The 25530-nt window shown below is 42.1% G+C and overlaps 1 protein-coding gene across 3 annotated transcripts in view; it reads left to right on the top strand.

Moving 5' to 3' along the window:
* The window catches only part of SH3RF2 (SH3 domain containing ring finger 2), a 201161-nt gene that overhangs the window by 154447 nt on the left and 21184 nt on the right, over positions 1 to 25530 (top strand). For all 3 annotated transcript variants that reach the window (XM_040344589.1, XM_040344586.1, XM_040344588.1), the window contains 2 exons: positions 8720 to 8817; positions 14291 to 14461. In XM_040344589.1, coding sequence (XP_040200523.1) covers positions 8720 to 8817; positions 14291 to 14461 — 269 coding nt within the window. The remainder of the gene's footprint in view (positions 1 to 8719; positions 8818 to 14290; positions 14462 to 25530) is intronic.

The following is a 25530-nucleotide window of genomic DNA, read 5'->3' as shown; positions in this document are numbered from 1 at the left end:
TCACTTAAGCCTGGTACACACTTTTCAATGAAAAAAAAACAGAAGAGCTCAGGAGGAGTCACTGTGCTACTGGTCAGCTAATTGGATGCTGATTGGCAGATCTTTTTTTTGTCATGCCCCTTTGACAGAAGCTGGCCGACATGCCTCTCTCCTTGCTTTCCTGTGCCTCCAGGAAGGACTTCCTATATGTATTATGGTAGGATCCTTCCAACACCCGAGCCCTGTCCCAAGGTCACCTCACCCAGACTAGGGGGCACCGTCAAGGGCCACCGACAGCCTCCTTAACACTCCATCTCCATCTTCCATCTGACTGCCCCTGCTGGCTTGCCTATTTATGAGATGGCCTGCCCCTTGCCAAGCTCTTTACTCAGAATTGGCTGGGGTCATCATAGATATTCCAATCAACTCCTCCTAGCCTCCACCCACTATGTCTAAAACATTTTCCAATGTCCCAGGAAACTGGGGGAAGCACCAGAGAGGCTACTAGGATGCGTTATCCAGTCCTGAGTCACTGAACCCTGACCCAGATTCACAGCGCAGGCTTAGCCCTTTAAATTTTCCTATGCTAACAACCTAGCATACTAGAGGGTGCTGCACTTGCTTTATTATATCACAGTACTACAGAACTCAAAAAAAGATTTGTTGAAATATGGCAATAGACAATGACAAATGGCAATGGCAATAACAAAAGACCCATCATGTATAGTTCAACAATTGCAAATGCTATGTGCAGCTTAATCTATGTTAATATTAAAATCATGTTTGTTTAGTCTAGTGGAAAGTGTTTCATCTAATTGCTACATCTTTTGGAAAAGTATTATTATAGTAATATTACAAGCATATTACGCACTCAGGCAGTATTTAAACACTGTAACAGCTATAACTTAAAGTGTAATTTTAGCAAAAATCTTATTTCGTTTTGTTTTATTTCAGAATAGAAAAGAGAATACCTGTCAGGTTTTATTGCTGTCTTATTGGGCAGATGTATCTTCACTTCCAATCCTGATGGCTAAGTTGTTACCCAATAGGCCAAAAAAAAGAAACTCACCATAATCAGTTGTGTAGCCTCCCCCATGCTTTCCACGAGGGAAGTGTTATTGTTAACAAAATGCCACCAGTTTGAGGACTGTGCTGTTTAATGGTATATCAGTAGAGATGTCACCAACTAAAGTGCTTCTCATAGATCAGGCTGTGGGCTGAGCGTAGACACAAAATTGTAGGCTTTTATTGCATCATCCTACACTGATTACATGACAGGCTGTAGAAATGTGCATTGATACAACACAAAATATGGTGGGCACATTTGACTCTTCAGGTTAAAAATAAACCACTAAGAAGACAATAATTTTGTAAGTAAAAGTCTTATGTAAAATCAGTGCATGCCTTTTATTTTTCTACTGAGTCATTGGAACCTATGTATAGGTTTTATACATACTTGCAGCAGATCTTCAGGATGCAAAAAAAAAAAAAAATTATACATTTTAAATTGCTTTTATTTTGTGCATTAAATGGTATTGGGTGCAGATCTGAATGTATTTCCAGAGAAACATTATAATACATATACACTATATGGCCAAACACATATGGACATACCTCCAATTTATCTAATTCAACTGAAGGATACTGTTAATATTACAACATACAAATACATTTTGAAATAACTGTGTGCTTTTAATCAGGTGGTAGGTAGCAATTTAGTGATGGTCAGTTTCTGTTCCAGCATGATTGCACCCCTGTGCACAAAGACAGGTCCATAAGGACAAGGTTTGACCAATCTAGTGAGTAATTTATGTGGCCTGCACAGAGCCCTGACCTCAATGCTATTGAACACCTTCCGGATGCATTGGAATGCCGATGACAGGATAGCATCAACCATCAGTATTCATCCTCACAAATGTACTTTTGGCTTAATGGGTATGAATTTCAACAGATATAAACTTTTGTGGAAAGCCCTCCTAAAGGGGTGGGAGAAATTATAGCCAGAAAGAGGGGGCAGGAGAAATCCATATAAATGCCCACGATATTGCAGTTGGATATAGGTGTAAAAATTGGAAAGGAAAATTGGACAGCCGCACTTCCACAAAAACCTTAAAAAGGTAGCCTTTAATGGTAAAAAGAAATGGAGCACTACAAAACACAGCAGACAGTGGGGTGTATATCTGACGCATTTTGCACTGTAATGTCAGTGCTTAGTCATAAGCTACTGTATGACTAAGCACTGACATTACAGTGCAAAACGCGTCAGCTATACACCCCACTGTCTGCTGTGTTTTGTAGTGCTCCATTTCTTTTTACCATTAAAGGCTACCTTTTTAAGGTTTTTGTGGAAGTGCGGCTGTCCAATTTTCCTTTCCAAATTTTGCTCTATGCATTGCCTGCACCCACGTTTCTGAGAGGACATTGATTGCATAGTGCACTCACCTGGAGCGGCAGTTTGCCTTCTCTCAATCATTGTTTTTGGATATAGGTGTAATGGTCAGCTGTCCTTTAGGTCATACACTGCCTTGAAAAAGTATTCATACCCCTTGAAATTGTTACAACCAAAAACGTAAATGTATTTTATTGGGATTGTATATGATAGGCCAACACAAAGTGGCACATAATTGTGAAGTGGAAAGAAAATTATAAACGGTTTTCATCATTTTTAAAAATAAAATAAGTGTGGAGTCAATACTTTGTAGAACCATCTTTCGCTGCAATTACAACTGCAAGGCTTTATGGGTATGTCTCTACCAGCTTTTCACATCTAGAGTGACATTTTTGCCCATTCTTCTTTGCAAAATAGCTCAAGCTCTGTCAGATTGGATGGATAGTGTCTGTGAACAGCAATTTTTAAGTCTTGCCACAGATTCAGGTTAGCACAAATTGGATTTAGATCTGGACTTTGACTGGGCCATTTTAACACATGAATATACTTTGATCTAACCATTCCATTGTAGCCCTGGCTGTATGTTTAGGGTCGTTGTCCCGCTGGAAAGTGAACCTTCGCTCCAGTCTCAATTAGCCCCAGTCTTTTGCAGACTCTAAACAGTTATCTTCTAAGATTGCCCTGTATTTGGCTCCAGCCATCTTCCAATCAACTCTGACCTGCTTCCCTGTCCCTGCTGAAGAAAAGCATCCCCACAACACGATGCTGCCACCACCGTGTTTCACGGGGTTGGTGTGTTCAGGGTGATGTGCAGTGTTAGTTTTCCGCCACACATAGCGTTTTGCTTTTAGGCCAAAAAGTTTAATTTTGGTCTCATATGACCAGAGCATGTTCTTCCCCATGCTTGCTGTGTTCCAAACATGGCTTCTCGCAAACTGCAAACAGGACTTCCTATGGCTTTCTTTCAACAATGGCTTTCTTCTTGCCACTCTTCCATAAAGGTCAGATCCAGCGGCGCGGGCACGGGCGCGTCCTGCGGCGGCGCGCACGTGCTCGCAATGTAACTATCTATAAAACATCCCCACCTGGAATTCTTCTCTAAATATTTGTCACCTTGAGATGAGGTTATGTGTATCATCTCCTAATGTTCCATATAGCGTAATCTAGTATTTTGGTGCAATCGAAAAGGTACAGTGGTGTTCTGAAAAGCATTTCCTTTGCATTTTAGAAGCACTATTAATGATTTTCATTGTGCACTGTAAGCAACTTTGGAAGAAACATACAAATTGAACGTGTTATACTTACCTGCTTTGTGCAATGGTTTTTCACAGAGTGGATCCTTGCCTCCTCCTCTCGGGTCCCTCGCTGGCGCTCCTGGCTCCTCTCCCTGCTAAGTGCCCCCATAGCAAGCCATTTGCTATGGGGGCACTCGTGCATACTCACTCCTGAGCCCTGCTTTGTGTACCCATAACACCCAACCCCTGCTCCTTCATTTCACTGGCTATGATTGACAGCAATGGCTCCTGCTACTGTCTCTGAGCCAATGGGGAGGCAGAGAGCTGTGACAGCAGCTGCTCTCGTGCACATCACTGGATAAAGGTCAGGCTCAGGTAAGTATAGGATGCATGAAGTAAAAAACCTTCAGGCTTTAGAATCACTTTAAAAAGCATAACTAAACACAACAGGGCCCTGGTTCAAAATATTAATGAAGGGGCCCCTCTGTGTCTCATTCAACAGCCTTTGATTTTTATTTCCTTATGACCCTAAAGTAGGGTAACATTTTGCATTCTGTTTTTATAAATACAACTAGGATTAGACAAAAAATTAATAATGAGAATAAAAAAAAGAAGGGCTATTTTGTTGTTTTCAGAATATAAGACAAACTGGTAAATACAAGAGACTGAGAAGATAAGCCAGGACCCTCTGGCCTTGTGAGCCCATGAATATTGAAACCCTCTGCATCCTAGTTATTCACGCAATTTGCATTTCAGTTGCAATTAAGGAGAACTTGATGAGTAACAATTATTGTCCACAACAACCAGCAACCCAATGGCAAAATACTGACTCAAAGGGAGGTTCTGCTAATTGCGATTAGGTCTGTTGTGCAGTGCAGGAGAGGCTTGTTTGAGTTTTATCAAACAATGTCTTTTAATATTACATGAATGTAGACTGGATCCACCCTAGTATTTTCATATAATCTACTTATACATGCAGGAGGTTTGCCAATTTTTGTTTACTAGCAACAATGGAATAAAATCTAATTAAATGTATATATTATAGAGGTACTGGGCCAGATTCACAGAAAAAGTACGCCGGAGTATGCGTCGCATCTTTATTTTGAATTCTTAAACAAAGATACAACGGCATTTGGCTAAGATCCGACATGCGTACGGCTTCGTACGCCTTCGGATCTTAGGATGCAATACTTCGGCGCCTGCTGGGTGGAGTTTGCGTCGTTTTCCGCGCCGGGTGTGCTAATTAGTTTACGGCGATCCACGAAGGTACGCACGTTCATCGCATTCTCTTACGTCGTCGCTAGTCGGCTTTTCCTGTCGTAAAGTTGCGATTGCTATTTAGGTGGTGTAAAAATAGACAGCCCATGTTAAAGTATGGCCGTCGTTCCCGCGTCAAATTTAAATTTTTTAATTTTTTGGCGTAAGACGTCCGGGAGTAGGAAAGGACGTAACGCACGTCGCCGTTCAAAAAATTACGCCGGTGCGACGTCATTTCGCGCAAAGCATGGTGGTAAGTTTCAAAACGAAGCATGCGCAGTACGTTCGGCGTGGGAACGGGCCTAATTTAAATGATACACGCCCCATGTGAATTAGGCAGGCTTGCGCCAGACGGCTTTACACTACGCCGCCGCAAGTTTACAGGCAAGTGCTTTGTGACTCAAGCACTTGCGCTGAAAACTTGCGGCGGTGTAACGTAAATGACATACATTACGCCGCCACAAATGTATGTGAATCTGGCCCACTGTGTCATAACTACCTTACAATGTAATTGTAGCCTGCAATGTCATTCTGTCTTATTTAAAGGGTGATCCCACCCAAAACTATTTTCTTTTTTGGTAGATACTGGGGAGCTAAGCCACCTAACACCTGGTTTTAGATTTGTCAGAGACTTGGTTAATGAAATAATTACTGAAATGTATAATAGTTATAAAATATACACTTTAATCTCTATCATACTGGTGTACTAAACTGCATTTATTTTCAAATCTTGCCAGCTTGCCAGTCTGCCTCCTGCATATGCACAAACCTGGTCATTTATTTTGATATACAACTTACCCATAGCTTTCAGTTGTGGTGAATAGAGTGTAGGCAATTCATGCACAAGAAGCCAACTTGGCTGATATTGGAAGAAAGGCTGTAGGGTGTTTGGTCATCTTGTTTCCTTATGCCTGACTAAAGCCTGGTACACACAAGTTTTTTTTTTCTTCAACCCAGCTGGTTAAAAGAAAAAAAAACTTTAACCTCCGGTCGAAGCCACTGTACTCACTATGCAAAGTTAGTACAGAAATCTCCCCCCACTGAGCTGTTGTGTCTTGACAGGGGGGAAACAGCATCCCACCCTGTCAGAACACTCCAATCAGTGCTCTCTGTCATTGGCTGAGAGCGATGATCTGGATTCGTTTGACAGAAGCCGGCTTCTATCGAACAGGCCAACATACTCACAAGCCGAATGTCGGATGTTTTTTTTTTTACCAGCCAATGAGACAAAAAAAAACAACCATCCGACATTCGTGTGAAGGACTAATTTTTGTGCAGAAAAAAAAATGCTCTCCTCTTAAAGAACTGCTTTACTCTGCTTCCGAGCTCCCAGACCCAAACACCAAAAGCTTGACACGCATGGAAATACACTTGCGCAAAACTTGTGAAATGTCCAAACAAAAACCTCTTCAAGATTACTAAGAATACACCGTGCTTGAACTCTGCTCACTTGTGCATGCAAGCTAATAAATTATAAGCATGGGGAAAGGGGCCCAGAAAGGAATACTAATACTAAGACTAACCCATATTAAGACATGAATAATACTACAATTAAAGTATGCAAGACATTACAGATCTTTAATTTGCATTTATATTTATAATGTGTTTCTAAATACACAGAATATAACTGATTATTAATATTTGGAAGTAATAACACTGCAGATGGTTGATCCAGGGAGTACCTGATCACTTTAGAAGATTGGAAGAGATTGTTTCCCCTGCTGAAGCAAATGTGAACCTGCTTTTTGTTGTCTTCCTCTGGGTCAACTGTGGGTTTAGGGGTCTGCAAATGTAGGTTTCCAATTGTATATATTTTTTTTATAGGTTGAACATAGTGGACTTTGTCTTTTTTAAGCTATGTGATTATGCAAATTGTTAATTTACAGCAGCCTTCTTAGGTTGAAATACAAGCTGCACGCACCTATTCCTCATATTAAAATACAATACATAATAAACTTATTTATTTAAGTTTGTGTAAGATGTCATAGAGCTTACAGTATGTTAAAGAGACTCTGTCACCCTCTATTCATTTCAACAATAAACTTCCCATGAAATTATGTAATTTTTGCATGTTATTTACTACCTTCCTTGTGTAGACATCCAAAAGGCTTGAGACTGCTGTTGGGCACTGCCATCTTGAATGTGGTATCAGTAGCCCCAGCAGACTGAGAGGTGTTAGGCCCCGTACAGACGACCAAACATGTCTGCTGAAACTGGTCTGCGGGCCAGTTTCAGCAGACATGTTCGGTCGTGTGTAGGCACGAGCGGGCAGGATTCCAGCAAACATTTGCCCGCCGGGCCTTCTCCCAGCGGACAAATATTCCTGGACTTGTTTTAAAACCGTCCGCTGGAATCCTGCCCGCTCGGACATGTTCGGTCGTCTGTACAGACCTACCGTACATGTCCGAGCGCCCGCCATCCCTCGCATGCGTCGAATGACTTTGACGCGTGCGTGGAAGCATTTAACTGGCAGGCCCGCCCACGTCTCCGCGTCAATGTCGCGGCGACACCGCGTCATCGACGCGGCGACACCGCGGACACGCCCCGCGTATTGTTTGCGCGTGGCTTTCTGTACGATGGTTAGTACAGCCATCGTACAGAAAGCCCCGGGCAGACATGTACGGTGAAAACGGTCCGGCGGACCGGTTTCATCGTACATGTTTGCTGGTGTGTACACGGCCTTATTCAAGTGACAATATATAGTAATCCCCTTCATTCCTCCCCTTGCAGCTACTTAAAAGGCTATATAGGGAGGTGAGGTGAGGGGAGAGGCAAAGAAGCTGAACCAACACAAACAGTAATAAGACAGTCCCAGAAGAGGAGAGAGCTATGACACGACAAGAGAGAAGAACTGTTGCTGATCTAAAGAATGGACTCTTCCTAGAGTGGTTGAATTTCCTAGCAAGTTTAAATATACATTGCAAAATTTAAAAAATATATAAAAAGTTTATGAAAAGGAAAATAGCAAGTAATCATCTAAAATCTATGGGCCAGATTCTCGTAGATCGGCGCATCTTTGAGCGGGCGTAACGTATCCTATTTACGTTACGCCTCCGCAACTTAGATGGGGAAGTGCAGTATTCTCAAAGCACTTGCTCCATAAGTTGCGGCGGTGTAGCGTAAATAGGCCGGCGTAAGCCCGCCTAATTCAAATGTGGAACAGGAGGGCGTTTTTTATGTAAATGTTATGTGACCCGACGTGATTGACGTTTTTCACAAACGGCGCATGCACCGTCCGTGGAATATCCCAGTGTGCATTGCGCCAAAGTACGCCGCAAGGACGTATTGGTTTCGAGGTGAACGTAAATTACGTCCAGCCCCATTCACGGACGACTTACGCAAACAACGTAAAATTTTCAAAATTTGACGCGGGAACGACATCCATACTTAACATTGGTACGCCGCATGTACGCCACCATATAGCAAGGGTAACTTTACGCCGGGAAAAGCCTAACGTAAATGGCGTATCTGTACTGCGTCGGCCGGGTGTACGTTCGTGAATTCGCGTATCTAGCTGATTTACATATTTCTAGGCGTAAATCAGCATACACGCCCCTAGTGGCCAGCGTAAATATGCAGTTAAGATCCGACGGCATAAGAGACTTACGCCGGTCAGATCTAAAAGAAATCTATGCGTAACTGATTCTATGAATCAGGCGCATAGATACGACGGCTCAGACTCAGAGATACGACGGTGTATCTGGAGATACGCCGTCGTCTCTCCTTCGAGAATCTGGGCCTATATGTGGTTTTACCTGCATTTATTTTTAATTGGTGACAGAGTCCCTTTAAGTGGACCTAATGTGTACTTAGACAGAAGGATAAAAAAAATGATGTTTCCTTATGTTTGAATTTCCAGGCGATTGGCTCAATTTACTATGCCACACTAGGATCACAAGGGACAGGTCCATCACTAGTTGCCATTCCAAGCAGTCATCATAATGTTTTGGCCAACATGTGAGTATATTTAATTCTGTTTGGCTCAATATTAACATAATAGGATTTCCTTAACAACAAGAATTTGGGCTGACATTTGTACATAATGTGCTTTTAAAATGCTCAAAATGTTTTTGTTAAAAAAGTGTGCCCCCCTAAAGATACTGACAATAGACACCAGTAATACAGGCTGATATTGCCAAATCAAGAGGGCTATGGGCATGCATTAATAACAAGTTGTAACAGTATCTGCATCGGGTCCTCTAAGTCGGTATCCTGGCTATTCCAACTGCAGAATAAGCAAATCTCATTGAGATTTACTATTGCCATGTCCGAATAAGTTTTTTTCTCCAGAGTTGGATAACATAATTAGTTTGCTATTTATTTAGAAACATTTTCTCTTGATGGTACCACTTGATCCATAGAGATAAGGTAGGTTTCGTCCCAGGTCAGCAGGCCAGCGACAACATCGGCAGAGTTGTCTACCTTATACACCTTCTACACCAGGGGTTGGCAACCTTGGCCCTCCAGCTGTGGTGAAACTACAAGTCTCATGAGACATTGCAAGACTCCTAAAGGCAAAGGCATGATGGGATTTGTAGTTTCAGCACAGCTGGAGTGCCAAGGTTGCCTACCCCTGTTCTACACCAACGGAAAATCCCTGGGTTCCTGCTTTCTTTAGATCTCTATAAACCATTACATTTCCTGCCTTGGGAGTACCTGTGATTTTTACTGTCCCACTGGGGCTTTGGAGAGGTCATCTTAGCCTGGATTCAGGCCTTGTACTCGACCCCCTTCTGCTTCTGTCAAATATGCAGGCTTCCTTTCAAACCCCTTTTTCATATTCAGGGGCACGAGACAACGGTGCCCTCTGTTCCCAGCTCTTTTCATTTTAGTGCTAGCACCCCCTTGCTTCACTCCACGCCCTGAACCGCCCCCGCAAACTCTTTAATTTAGTCGCTCAGTCCATAAACCCAGCCTGCCTAGAGGCTCCGAATTTTGAATCACAAGAGTTTTGCAATGAATTATCAGATTATTTCATTAATAAAATTAAAAAAATCCGTGAAATTATTCGGCAAAAGAGAACCTCCACCGACTCCCCTGCAAATCAAAAAGGTAATATTCACACAAATATGCCGCAATCAACTAAATTCACATTAAACCCTATCTCCATCGACACCACCAAAAATATCATTGGTACTCTGCGAGACAGCACAGTGCCTAATGATATCATCCCCACTAAACTCTTGGAAGAATGTGCCGATATTGTGGCACCGGCTATCACGCACCTCATTAACCAATCATTTAGGGAAGGCATGGTGCCGACCCTGCTGAAACAAGGCATAATCAAGGCCCTGGTTCTCCTTCTTTTTGGAAAACCGATCTTAAATAGTGAAACTAGGACCTTTCACTTCTGAAAATAGAAAATACTTTGATAGAAAATTGGATGATGGAGAGTTACCTTAAACTCAATGGCTCAAAAACAGAACTTCTTCTGTTGCACACCAACCGAAAGAGACTTCCCACTACAACATGGGCACCCCATCTGCTGCGCCTGCTACGTAGACTCATTCCCTGTATCCCGAAAGCAGACACTGCAGTCGTGGTGGGAACAATAATCAACTCCAGACTCGACTATGCAAACGCCCTTTACATCGGACTCCCCAAGTACCAAATCGCTCATCTACAAATCGTTCAAAATACGGCCGCACGACTTGTGACTGGAAAAAAAACCTGGGAATCAATCTCGCCCTCCCTGAGATCTCTTCACTGGTTGCCAGTAAAAGACAAAATTACGTTTAAGACACTGTCTGACGCATAAATGTGTTCAAGGAAGTGCCCCCCAATATCTATGTGAAATATTAAAATGTCACAACCATAATCGCGTTCTCCGCTCCACAAACCAAAAACGACTCCAGATACCCAAGGCCAGATACAAGTCCAAAGGAGAACGCAGGTTTGCAGTCCAAGGACCTAGACTGTGGAACGCTCTACCAACCAGCATCCGAACAGAAGTGAATCACCAGGCCTTCAGGAGAAAACTCAAAACTCACCTATTCTGAAGGCTAAATACAGTAGGGAATAGATACCAAGCGCCCTGAGGCAATTTAGTTCACATGTGTTGCGCTATATAAGTTTTTCACTCACTCACTCATACCGAGGGTCTAATGGAGAGGTTGGGTTTGACTTTAGGACAACTGATTAGTACAGACGTAAAGTGGAATGGGAGGAAAGAAGCAGAATTGCAGTAAGGGACAAACCAGTGTTCGGGACAGGTAGGATGTTAGCTGGGCCCTGATTCACAGTCGGCAACGTTCATGCTGGCCAAGAGCCCCCCTCCCTCTCTCCTCCAGGAACAAGATGGGGCACCAAAATACCTGGAATACAGAGGAAATCTGCCATCTTAGTTACTCACGTGTTCTCATCCAGAAGCCCAACTCCTAAAATAAAGCCTTTTAATGTAGAACTATACAGTCTGAATTTAAATGTAACACAGGGATGCCAACACAGCTCTTCCATATTCTTCATTTATAGGTTCCCTCAGATGGGTCAACCTGAAGGGGGGCCTATACTAAGCCTACCCCAAAGGGCACACTTCATGCAAACTATAGCTTGAATAGTGATATCTCATAGGCTATCCCTTCACATCAATTTCTGCCCTAAAGCTTTTTCAGCCCCATACAATAAAGATTATAAAGAATTAAGCTAGTGATACTCACAGTACCCAGAGGAGTTTCCTTCAAAGAAGTACTGGTACTAGCCCCTGATCAGTCTACCTCTCTGCTTAATAATGGCACATCCCCACAATGGTTGGAAGGTTGGGGACTCGATCAGAACTCTAACATACGGTATAAAGATGTTATATGTTACAACTTACAATATAAACAGAAGCACATGTATACAGGTGTGCACATGGCATGACACCAGACTAGACTCTTACTTAGTTACAAACATTGATAAAACAGTAAAACATGTGTAAAAAAAATGATAACTGCCAACAGTTGCATTTTCAAGCAGATTTAGAAGTAATTCACATATAATAATTAGGATCAAGGAACTCCCTCTATTCACCAGTAATGGCATGCTGCCTGTAAACATAATAATGTAGGTTGTCACCCCCAGGCCCAAGACAACACAACTTTATCCATACAGATGGGTCCTCCCTAGTCTCACTTTGGATAACACCTGCAAAACTCTTGAAAGGAGACAAAGTCCCCTACAAGAGCACATGAACTGGGCACTCACAAATGTTTCCGAACAGTAGCCTCATAGAGTTCCTGATGTTTGGCTTAAATGATCCAAAAAAGGGCCACAGAGACATACGGAAAGTTTAACGTGTAGCGTTCTCGCACTCTGCAGACCAAATAACGCTGAAACCACTATAAGTGGGTTAACCAGCATCCACACCCCTGACCTGGAGGCAGATAGGAATTAGGCGCCTGTCCAACTGTTACAGGTTTCACCGACTCCTCAGTACCATCAGGCATCCGGTACAAGTGCTGCTTCTCACCCTCTTGGGATAGCCAAGCTCTCCAAAGGACTCCAGAAGCATCTCCAGGTTCTATTCCAGTCACCAAATCCTGCTCCACCTCCATTACTCCCTGGGGTGCCTCCAACATCAACCTGACAGTGGGAGAAAACCTCAACCCTGAAATTCCATCCCCTGGGGTGACTCTTTTTCTTGCCTTGGATCCACAGGCACCAGATTAGAGCAGAATGCTGTAACTCCCGCATCAGCTGGACCACCCAGAGTCAGCTCTTCAAGTGGAGATGATGATTTTTCCCACTCAGCAATCATGGGCTGCCCATTGATGGGCTCTACTCTAATGGTAATGGGGAAACCTGTCCACAGCTCACTTACCCTGTATTGTCTGGAACCAAGAGAGCCTGGCTTCTCCACTTCTAACTGATATGCCAGATCTCCCTCATCACAACCTTCATTCTTATCCCAAGGCACGTTCAGATCTCGTGGCCGCTCACAATCCAGAAGGACCTCAAACAAGAAGGCATGACACCTCCCACAACATGCCCAAGGGGTGTAAGCATGTGGGTGCTTAGGGACAGGGTGTTGATAAAATCATAGCAAGCAACACAAGGCAAACCGTTTTTGTGGCACTACCGATAAACCGGTATTCATTGTCAGCCCCCTGTATATGAGTACAAACATCCAGGTCTTATCTTCTTCTCTGAGGCATTCTTCCATAGAAATAGGAATATAGCTGTTCACACAGCTGACCAACTGTCGTGTCTTCCGGCTATCGTGTATTGTCCACTCCTCCTTCAACTCCGCCTTCTGGTACAGTTGCATAATACTAAAGAAACAACAAAATCTCTGTTGGCTAGATTTGTGAAATTGTATCTCCTTGCTCAAGAGATCTTAGTTTTAAAAGTTTGTTTGCTTTTTTGTCATAATAACAGCCCTGTCATATGTTTCATCAAGCATTTTTCTGCATGTTTTAGTACAGGTAAAATTAGTGGACATGATAAAATCTGTGGTTTGCAATAGTGTCTGCCTCCACCAACATGCTACATTGCAGTACATTGGCGAAAAAGTTCTGCATCTTGGGTGCATTGATCACATTCAAGTTGAGTCTTTAAGCAACACAACATACAGGGTCTAAAATGCTTATTAGCGTAAATGAACACAGCGGGCTAGATTCAGAAAGGAGTTACGTCGGCGTATCTCCAGATACGTTGTCGTAACTCAGAATGAGTGCCGTCTCATCTCGGCGCCTGATTCATAGAATCAGATAAGCCTCAATGTTGCCTAGATACGAGCGGCGTAAGTCTCCTACGCCGTCGTATCTTAGGGTGCATATTTACGCTGGCCGCTAGGGGCGCTTCCGTAGATTTCCATGTAGAATATGCAAATGAGATAGATACGCCGATTCAGAAACGTACGTCCGCCCGGCGCATTGATTTACGTTGTTTAAGTTAGGCTTTTTCCGGCATAAAGTTACCCCTGCTATATGAGGCATAGCCAATGTTAAGTATGGACGTCGGGCCAGCGTCGAATTTTGCGTCGTTTGCGTAAGTCGTACGCGAATAGGACTGTGCGTAAGTTACGTTCACGTCTAAAGCAATGACTATTTAAGGCGTAATTTGGAGCATTTGCACTGGGATACTTTCACGGATGGCGCATGCGCCGTTCGTTAGTAACATCAATTACGTGGGGTCATGATTAATTGGCATACAACACGCCCCCTACCAGCCTATTTTGAATTAGGCGGGCTTACGCCGGCCCATATACGCTACGCCGCTGTAACTTCGGGCGCAAGTTCTTTCTGAATACGGGACTTGCCTCTCAAAGTTACGGCGGCGTAGCGTATATGAGATATGCTACACCCGCCAAAAGATAGGCATTTGTTTCTGAATCTAGCCCAGCATGTATTGCTGTTTGTGTTCTGGTGAGCAAAAGCTCAAAAATGTTCCATTATTTAAACACTGGTTTATTGCAAAAAAAATTGTAAAGCCTCATGTTTACTTTTAACAGGGGTATCGCTGTCCATCCATACACAGCTCATGGACCAGAAGAAATAGATCTGCAGAAAGGAGAAGGTATTCGTGTCCTGGGAAAAATCCAAGAAGGTTGGCTCAGAGGAATCTCATTGGTCACAGGAAAAGTTGGTATCTTCCCCAGCCATTGCATTCACCCAGTACCAAGGTTAGTACTGTAATATATATAAAATGTCTACCTAAAACTACATTCAAACAACATAGCTAGTTCTTTAGGAAAGAGATGTTAGAAAGAAAAGGAAAAGAAGTAAGGGAAGAAGGGAAAAAGTTGTATCTTACATATTTGCAGACTTAAAGTTGAACTCCAGGCAAACATCTTAATATAAAATATACCTAAGGAAGCTGTTTTACCCATCAAAGGATTTGTATCTCTATTCTCATTCCTGAGATTTACACAGCCTCATCACACAGCACAGCCAGGTAGATAACACCACGTATTATGCTTATTGTACACAGGGATGGAAATAAAATCCGTTGGAATTTTTTGTCGGAATTCCGTTCAAGCTGTCTTGCATACACACTGTCAGACCAAATTCCCACCGTCCAAAACGATGTGCCGTAAAACACTACGACGAGCCGAGAAAAATGAAGTTCAATGCTTGCGAGCATGCATCGACTTGATTCTGAGCATGCGTGTTTGTTTCTCGGTCGGAGTTCCACACAAACGATCGGAAAAAAATAAAACATGTTCTATTTCTAAACTCCGATGGAAAAAAGTCCGATGGGGCCCATATACAGTCGAAATATCCGATGAAAAAATTCCATCTGACTTTTTTCATCGGAAATTCTGATCGTGTGTACAAGGCATTATTTTACGTTTAGGAATACAATGGTGTCATCTCCTCATCCCTATACTGCTAATTGGACAGAGAAGAAGCAGCAGACTAATGAGGTTAGCCAGTCCAGCTATGCAGCGCTAATCAAATAGGTAAATAAACATTCAAATCACATATGATGGATATTTGAGATAAAAGATAAAGTCCATGGGATATGGGAAAAACAGATGAAAGCCCCACACCAGACCCGGGGCAATGAGAAATGCACACAACACCACCGTGTTTGCAGCAAGACTCCTTACCAGATCAGATGGACCCTTAAACTATAGAGTGGTCATATATGCATATAACATAGAAGTATCCATGACTCGGCACTAAACACCAGGCTGAGCAGCTCCAACAACCATCAATGAGCTGTTCTTCTAGGTTCAAAACGAACAGTTACATGATCGTGAACACACTTCCAAAACACATAAGGCCTTTTTATTCAATCTTTAGCTGCTGTCATTTTTTGTCAAATTCAATGCAACATGGCAACCTGCAGCTGCTCTATAAACAAAACTGCTCCAAAAATGTAATTTACTGCTTGTGTGATTGGCTCAGTGATTCTTCTGGAGGTCCATAGCTGCTTCCATGGGCGCTCACACACACCAGCGTCATGATTTTCTGAAGCCGTAGTAATATGCTGATGTGACCCATGCAGAGAATACAACCTATTTCGGGGGGTACATAGAAAAAGGTTACCACAACCAGCAGTGTCTCAGCAATGAACAGCCTTCCACCTCTTCACTCCTCATGAGACACTGCTGGTTGTGGTAACCCTTTTCATAACCAGTTTTGTTTACAGAGCAGCTGCAGGTTGCCATGTTGCATTGAATTTTACAGAAAATTACAGCAGCTGAAGATTGAAAAGGAAAGTCTTATGTGATTGGGAAGTGTGTGCATAATTGTGTAACTGCTCGTTTTGAACCTACAAGAGCAATGATGGTTGTTGGAGCCACTCTACCGGATGTTCAGTGCTGAGTCGTTGACGCTTCTATGTTGTATGTCTATATGACCACGCTACAGTTTGAGGGTCCATCCGTTCTAATAAGGAGACTTGCCGGAAACATGGTGGTGTTGTGTGCATTTCTCATTGCACTGAAGCTGGTGTGGAGCTTTCATCTGTCCTTCTTACATCCATTATATGGACTTTGTCTGTTATTTCAAATATCCATTATATGTCATTTGAATGTTTATTTACATATTTGATTACCGCTGCATACCTGGACTTTGTAAGAGCCTGTTCACACTGGGGCGACTCGTCAGGCGACTCAGCCGACTGACAAGTCGCGTCCCATTCTATTCACCAGAACCGTTCTAATAGGAGCGACGCAAGTCGCTCCGACTTAGAAAAAGGTTCTTTTTGCAAGTCGCCTCTGAGGTCGTCTTCAGGATGACTTGCCGAGTCGCCCCCGAAGTCGTGCCGCCCCTGTGTGAACCGGCTCTAACTGTTGTATTTACATTTAACACATTTTTGCTGGCTGCTGTTTCTTTTTTTTTTATTGTCGTAGCATGGATGAATTGTAGTTTTTATGGTAATGAGGTTATCCTTCTGATCTCTTCTCCTGTCAGTTTATTCGTTATCAGCAGATTTGCATGGAGCACAATTAATTTGGCTCCCAGCAATATCCTTCTTTTTGAAGTCTGGTTGCTGCTGAAAATCTGGAGTCAAAGGGGTTGTAAAGGTTTGTTTTTTATTTTCTAAATAGGTTCATTTAAGCTAGTGCATTGTTGATTCACTTACCTTTTCCTTTAATTTCCCTTCTAAATGTTTTTTTTTTCTTTGTTTTCTTTGTCTGAATTTCTCACTTCCTGTTCCTCCTCAGTAAGCTGTACTGGCTGACTAACCCCCAGCCAGATGATGGGGGCAAGCTTACTGAGGAGAAACAGGAAGTGAGAAATTCAGACAAAGAAAAATAACATTTAGAAGGGAAATTAAAGCAAAGGGTAAGTGAACCAACAATGCACTAGCTTAAAGGAACCTATTTAGAAAATAAAAAATTAACCTACACAACCCCTTTAAGCATTCAATTGAACATCAGGCAAACACCTAAATACACAGATGAAGTTCACATATGGGGTATTTGTGTTTTCATATATTCACACAGCCCTACCACACAGCACAGCCCAGTCTGGCAGGGCAGGAGACATAATCGTTTCTCACTCTTCCCCTCTTAGTACAGCAGTATCAGAAAGGTATGCCTGGTTGAAAGCAACACGTTTTCTGAATTGTTGATCAATGAAGTTAAAATTAATAATGCAGATATACAGCTACTAAATGGAGAACCATCAACTTTGTACTTGAAACACAGTAATACATTTATTTTTTTCTAAATGGACCCCTGCCTCCTGTTTAAAAAAATTAAATAGCAGTTCTTGCCCTCTCCATGCTGCAGGACAGTTCTACCTATCTTCCCTTATGGTCCAACACCGGTCCAGGGTGAATGATGCTTGGGGTCTTTTAACCCACTTGTGTGCATCATGAAGCCATCTTGGGCTCACAGCAGAATGCTGCAAAGAACAGTACCATGTCATTACATAAACACATTCAGCGTCTCAGTATTTAGGAAGAGAACCCATGATGTCCTGTAACCAGACCAACAATATCAGGTAAAAGGATATGTATAAAGAATTTAAAAAAATAAGCTAATGCAGGTGGAGAACTGGAGTGTGGGTGATGGTCCCAAACTTGAGTATGGGCTTTCAAGCCAAAAAAATGTGAGACAGTGGAAATACTTTCATGTAAACGTTACAATAATAACTCAAAATTCACTGTCAATGCCCTTTATCAGGCCAAGTTTTTTAGGTCACAGGTAAAAACATTACTGATTTTACATTGGGACAGCTAATTTTCATGTGTCGCTACACGTATTGGACAGAGGTCCACTATAATTTAGGTTGGGGTAGAGTTTGGAAAAACCATACTATGGTATTTATATTTATACAGATCTAGTTTGAATTTCTGTTGGATCTGGATACATCTTTGCACACAGACGTGCGCAGGGGGTGTGCCAGGTATGCCTGGGCACACCCTAATCACTACATGCAGTCCTGTTTCCCCCGTGTTGCGCCTCCACCCCCCCCCCCAAAAAAAAAACTGTTACTGCCCCTACCTATGACTAGTCTTCACAGCAAGGAGCATTGGAAGGGCGGACGCATGTCAACAAACACACAGAATAACCAAGCTCAACTCACCAACCAATCAGCAACCAACCAAATTCACCTGTCTAACAGTGCGTTAAAAACAGGGGTTTAGTTGCACGCATTTGCAAATACATGCGTAAGCTGCAGGCCCCGTCAAGGCTCCCTGTGTATTGCAGTCCTAACTCTAAAATTTAAAGTTTCCTCAATAGAAGCACATGTATTCTGATGGATAGATGAAGGGCAGATGACTGGAGGGAGCCCAACCCTCCTTAAAGGAGCAGGAGCACACTAAACACCCAGCACATATAAGCAAAGGTGCTAGTGCGTTGCCTGACCACAATGATAACAATACAAAAAACAACTGTCACTGCCCCCTACCTGCCCCTACTCCCCCCCCCCCCTCACCTACAGTGCTGTTGAATTCCCTCCTCTCCTTGCCCCCTGGCTGCTGTGGGGGATGTTTCAGGATTGAGAGCGGTGCAAGGGGCTAGTTAATATTTAATTGACCAGCCCTTTCCTTGTTTAAATGAACACAGTAAACACACTTGTTCACTGTGTCCATTCATAACTGAACTATAGTAAACTGTGTTTACTATGCTTCAATTTGTAAGTGAAAAGGAAGCCACTCAGCACAGAGCACTCCCCATTCATTCACTGTCCAGTACAGCTGAGACTGCAGAGAAAGGCATGTGTGTTTGAGCCTTTCTCTGCAGCCTCAGCTGTACTGGACAGTGAAAGAATGGGAAGTGGTATGCACACCCTAATGCAATAGGCTGAGCACACCTATGTCTTTGCAGTACAGCTTCCTATACTAGACTGTTTGTTGTGTAAAATTAATACATATATAAACCTAGATGTATGAATGTTTAAAAATGAAGCATAATACTAAAGCTTTTAAACATTCTGGCAATTGCTAGAAATGCTGCAACTGTGACTAAAATGCCTTCACGTTACATACTAAAATGTATAGAAATTACATACTGCGATTCTGTAATTATACATTTCGCAGTCACGATGTATTCCGTAGCCATCCTGTTTTTCTACACATTGTTATAAAGGTGTGATTGTGGGTAAAATTAGATCTACTTTGAGAAAAAGCAAATGGAAATGTGGGTAAAATGTAAAATCATTGAGAGGGAAAATGCATTAGTTCACTTTAAGTGGTTACATTAGTAGTTACAGTTCTGTATGGTCATAATGTATTGCATGTAGCTAATATGAGGGGATGGAACCATGGATTGTCATTGCTGCAACAGTAATGGAAGAAAAAATGCCTTGAAAGCATGAATGCCATTTTAAAGGGTGGCACTCTGTAGTTTTGTTAATTTCAAAATGTATCCTTTTTCCTTTTAACAATTTTTTTCTTACATCCTGTTTATCTTTTTATCTCATGCTCATTGTTTGCTGGATCTGTGCTTACAGCATCGCTTTTTACAGATATGACACTTTCCTTGGGATGTGTTGGCACATTAGTTAAATACAATTTAGCATCATTGTTCTTTTTGTATGTGTGATTATTTTGCATCACTCCTTTCGTTGATGAAACCTTTTAATAAAATGTATGTAATGCTCAGGGGAGGGGCCACTGAGAACGATACATCTTCTCCCAACGTAGTACAGAAGCTGCCAGTCACAAGCACAGTTCCATGCACACCGACAATGCAAGCTCAGTCTAGGCAATGTCTTTTTAGAGTTTATTGCAGTATTAACATGAAACAGGAGAGAGGTTCAAGAGTTTCAGGATACTCCACGAGGATCAACAAGAAGACAAACTTTTAGCACAAATTCTTGTAGTGGCACGTACACATTAAAGTCCAAACCAGATCTTACTCACAATGTCCCAAGATCTGCCTGCCACCTATCCTCCACAGGTAGATCCTCAGTGAGGGAGACAAAAGATCCTTCCCCAGACCAGGACTTAAGGTGTTGTAAAGGTACAATTTTTTTTCCCCAAAATAGCTTCCTTTACCTTAGTGCAGTCCTCCTTCACTTACCTCATCCTTCAATTTTGCTTTTAAATGTCCTTATTTCTTCTGAGAAATCCTCACTTCCTGTTCTTCTGTCTGTAACTCCACACAGTAATACAAGGCTTTCTCCTTGGTGTGGAGTGTCGTGCTCGCCCCTACCTTGGACTACAGGTGAGTCAGGACGCTCTCTACGTTGCAGATAGAGAAAGGAGCTGTGTTTTAGTGGGCGTCCTGACTCTTCTGTATTCCAAGGGAGGGGGCGAGCACGACACTCCACATCAGGGAGAAAGCCTTGCATTACTGTGTGGAGTTACAGACAGAATAACAGGAAGTGAGGATTTCTCAGAAGAAATAAGGACAGTTAAAAGCAAAATCGAAGGATGAGGTAAGTAAAGGAGGACTGCACTAAGGTAAAGGATACTATTTAGGGGAAAAAAATGTACCTTTACAACCTCTTTAAGAACAGTGCCTTACAGCAAAAATCTGTTAGTAATCTCTACGTCCAGATTGTCACTTTTGTCTCAGTGTAGCTGTTCCCCTCCTAGCAGTGGAAAGAATACTCTGGAAAGGCCTCTCAAACATTTATCACCCCCCCCCCAGCCACCTTCCGGGTGCCTTCTTCCCGTGATTGGCTGGGGCATGATAAATACTTATACTGGATATTTAAATCTCCCTGCTGTATATTGTAGAAGCTTCTTCCAGAAGCAGGTGGTGGAAATCAAACATCCAACTTAGGAAACCTTGACCAAACAATAATAATTGATTACTGCGCTACATGTATGCATAGCCGGAATTTTTTTTATCGTTTTGGATAGAAGTAGAGAAAGATTGGAAGTCTTTTCAAAATTGTATTACTGTGTCCCCATTGGATAGATATACCAATGGAGACACCTGCTCTTGTGGCAGCTGTCTAAGAGGGTATTTCATCCCAGTTTGTAGAGATTTTCTCTCACTTTCTGTTGGGTCTCATAGACAGTTTAGCAAAGGGAAATCTTCTGATACTACAAAGTCAAAAATGAACTAACAAGGGTAACCTTCTCTCATACTATAGAAAACTAGAAACAAAATAAACAGAAAAGTTTTGTTTGTATGCATTCTTCAATAAACCATAACCCTTGTGATGATTGGGGTATCAAAAACTGCGCCCGACTGATAACCCACTACTGCGCCAGATGGAAAGAAGTTAAAGCGCCTAGCTGCTGCTTAAATAAATAGTATGTGAAATAAAGGAATATATTTTGTACATAAAGTGTCAATATAAAACCACAGCGCTATGAGAATAAATTAATATTCAAATCTAAATATACAAACACAAGTGTACAATGTGATATCACAATGATAAGTAAATAACTTATAAACTTGTAAACATGCAAAATAAGTGAAAAAAAGGTGAGAAAAAGTTTGTGATGCTACAGAATACGTAACGTATTCAAAAAAGAGAATTCATGTGACTTCAAAAGTAGTTGATCCACTTTCCAGGACTTCCACCACACCTCAGTGTTCAGTGCTCCAATCCCCCTCACAGTGGACACTCACCACAATCATATGCCTCCCACTCCCATTTAGTGGTCACTAGATAATAGTGACCACTATTATCTACAGTTAAGGAGTTTGAAGTGTGCAGTGATCTGCTATCACACAAAGCTGTTTTTGTGATTCTGATTTGTGAGTGCAACTTTTGAAGGTTCATTTGAGTGTTTTAATAAACTGGTCTTACGTTTTTACACTATTGTGCATTTTTCTCTTGTTTTGCATTATCACTTTGGAAACTTCTCGGAATTAACACTTGGATTTATATTGGTGATACCCTGGAGATACTCTTATTACAAGCTCGTTAGCCAAACACGAGAGTGGGAGGCATATGATTGTGGTGAGTGTCCACTGTGAGGGGGATTGGAGCACTGAACACTGAGGTGTGGTGGAAGTCCTGGAAAGTGGATCAACTACTTTTGAAGTCACATGAATTCTCTTTTTTGAATACGTTACGTATTCTGTAGCATCACGAACTTTTTCTCACCTTTTTTTCACTTATTTTGCATGTTTACAAGTTTATAAGTTATTTACTTATCATTGTGATATCACATTGTACACTTGTGTTTGTATATTTAGATTTGAATATTAATTTATTCTCATAGCGCTGTGGTTTTATATTGACACTTTATGTACAAAATATATTCCTTTATTTCACAAACCATAACCCTTAACAATAAACAGCCTCTTAAGGTGGGAAAATACTATTTGAATGTTCAAGAAATAATAGACTTTCAAAGCCATTGTTAAAGAATATGTTTACCTTTTAAAACATGTTACACCAGTACACAGGGTGTAACATGTAATATGTTCTAATTGTCCGCCCTAACAATCACCCCCCCCCCACCAGTGTGACAGCAGATGAGGTTTCTTCTCCCTGCACCCACTGTCACATTTTAAAAATAGCAAGGCTTCGCATGGCTTTGCCCACCCAGCCATGTAATTCATTCACAGGCATCTGTGAACTTTGAAACTAAAAGTCCCATCTGCCACAGAGGCAATGGATGTGTAGTTCAAATGAAGTGAAAATGTGCTGACCAGCCCATTCATAGTTCATTCACACTGGTGACAGACTGTAGAGAGAGGTACGGGCAGAAATTTGTAGGCAGTGTCTGCAGGAGCCTGACATTGCAGTGGTGATATGTTGATCGCAGATGCAATATTTTGCAGGACACTGTTTTAAAAAAAAAAAAAAATGCACATTTTTACCTGCAAACTATATGCATTTATTATTTTTTAATTAGGGTCAACTTAGACTTTAAAAATGTGTATTCTATTATGTGCTCAGGTTGGTGTAGTTGAGTGCCCTTTTTCTCACAATGCTCAGATGCAGACACAGGCCCATGTAACTAATTTTTCTACAACTGCAAGGGTTCCTGGATACGCCCAGGGAAGATATGTTTCCCTGCTTAACCTTTCTGGGGAATTCAGAGGCAATACCGATAAAGCAGAGTAAGTGATCTGCAGTTGGGTGAGCGGCCATCCACTGTCAGGACCAGTATTTGAGCAGCTGGACAGGAGCCTAATAGCTTGCAGCTTCTCCAGAAGACCCAGTTACTGTGGTGAGCCCACCTCCAATTGCTACCAGAGTACTTTAGTTCTGCTCACCTGTGGTACTGGTTCTACTCTCGAACTTCACTGAGAGGGACACTGTTTAGGAGGATACGTGCAAGTAGCTGTTTGTGTTCTAAATAGATTTTGCTTCAGGAGTGATTTTCAGCCACACTCTCTGTTATGCTATTGAGTCTTATAGAGTCTGTGCAAATACATCTTACCCTGAGTCATAGGGGCATTGCTGTGAAGAGGACATGTTTGTGCAGCTTTCATAGTCTGTTTTGTATTATTCAGCAGTGGGCAGTGTATGCATGCTCTTTGGCATTCTGACCCTGTTTTGCATTTTTAATTTTAACTTTGCACCTGTAATTGCAAGTTACAGTTATCCTCCCATCTGCTTATTTGACCAATTACCTATTCTGTTAAACTATTACAAGTTGTTGTTCATTAAGTAATATTTTGCATTTCTTTTGTGTGATTTATGGGTCAAGCACCACCTGTGCTCAAGCTTCTCTGTTTATTACATACCTGTGGATCGTGTTCCTGATAAAAAATGTGTTATACATTCTACCCTGCTGATTTTCTTTACCTCGGCAGAACACGTCTTCATTTACATTCATGTGTGAATTCTCATTGCCTAGTACGCTTGAAATAATCAGGCAATGGAATGGAAATTGTGGTTTGTGTTTTTAGTGCTCGTTCTGCATCCTCTTCATTGTTCTCCCCCTAAACCATCACAATAAAAACTAACTACAAGAAAAGGCATAAATAGAACAATAATAAGCAGCAAAATCTTGCCGCCGAGCTGGCAATTCTGCATTGCAGAAGCCTATTTTATCCTCCCAGAAACGTCTGCACAAATGAAATGAATCGGTATGTTGGCTGCTTTGCCAGAGAGTAGCCATATTATTAAACCATAAATCAGGACCAATAGGCAGCCGAATACAACACCAGCCAAGATTGTGAAAATTGGACCATATGGCATAGTTTAGGTTGAATTATGGGAATTTAGACTTTAACTGCATGCTTCAGGGAAAAGAGACAAATTTGTGCATCTTTACCAGTAACGTATACAGATTCCTCTTTCGTTAATTAAAACTCTTATGGGCATATTTATAAAACAGAGAATCTGACTATTGCCAACACTCAATGCAAGTTAATCTTCCTGGTACATGTGTTAAATGACACCACCGTGTTTGGTGAGTCATAGTCACTGCTTTACAAATATGCCCCCTAAACATGCTTAAACGGAATTTAAACTTTGCAAAATTTGACGACTTTTGTGAACATGACCTGACCTGAAAAAAAATTCTAAGGTAACCTCTTAATGCTTGTTTCTGCAAATATCCATTCTGACATTCAAATCCAACCCTGTGGGGTCTCCTTGAATCCTAGACTCAAGCTGTACATGGACCCTCAACTCCTGCCATGGGTAAAGCCGGCCACAGATGGATGTTTTTTTTCATTCAGCCAGTGGGCTGAAAAAAAAACTAACATGGGAAGAGGATGAAGGAATCCATCTTGTCAGGACATTGTATTCTGACTGCAGGGGTCTCCTCTGTAAGAATACTCTGATTAGCAGCTGCAGCTTCTGATCGAGAAAAGTTTTCACAACATTCTCATTTGACAGAAGTTAAAGCGGGATTTCAGCCCCAAATCAACTTTTTGACATTAGTTCCAGCATACTGCTAACATCTGCAGCATGCTGGGGTTTTTTTTTTTCCGCTACTTATCGTTTTATGAGCCCTTGTTATCAGGCTCCGAGCGGGGAATCCTGCGGGGAGTAGGTGTTCCTAAGCGAAGAGGAGTTGATTGACGGGCTGCTAAAGCGCGTCACGGCTTCCGGAAATACCCGAAATGACACTCGGGTGTTTACGGCGCTAAATGGCGCCTGCGCCTGGCGTGTAGAGCTGACTGCGCAGGCGCCGTAAACACCCGAGTGTCACTCTCGGGTATTTTCGGAAGCCGTGACGCGCTTTAGCCGACCGTCAATCAACTCCTCTTCGCTTAGGAACGCCTATACCCGGAAGCGATCCCCGCTCAGAGACGGATAACAAGGGCTCATAAAACGATAAGTAGCGAAAAAAAAAAAAAAACAGCATACTGCAGATGTTAGCAGTATGCTGGAACTAATGTCAGAAAGTTGATTTGGGGCTGAACTCCCGCTTTAAGTACCAGAACCCAATGACAACCTGGAATATGAC

This window comes from Rana temporaria, chromosome 3 (genome assembly GCF_905171775.1).
Source record: "Rana temporaria chromosome 3, aRanTem1.1, whole genome shotgun sequence".
NCBI classification, from domain to species: domain Eukaryota; kingdom Metazoa; phylum Chordata; class Amphibia; order Anura; family Ranidae; genus Rana; species Rana temporaria.
The sequence above is the reverse complement of the archived record's forward strand: the minus strand, read 5'-3'. Positions and strand labels throughout refer to the sequence as shown.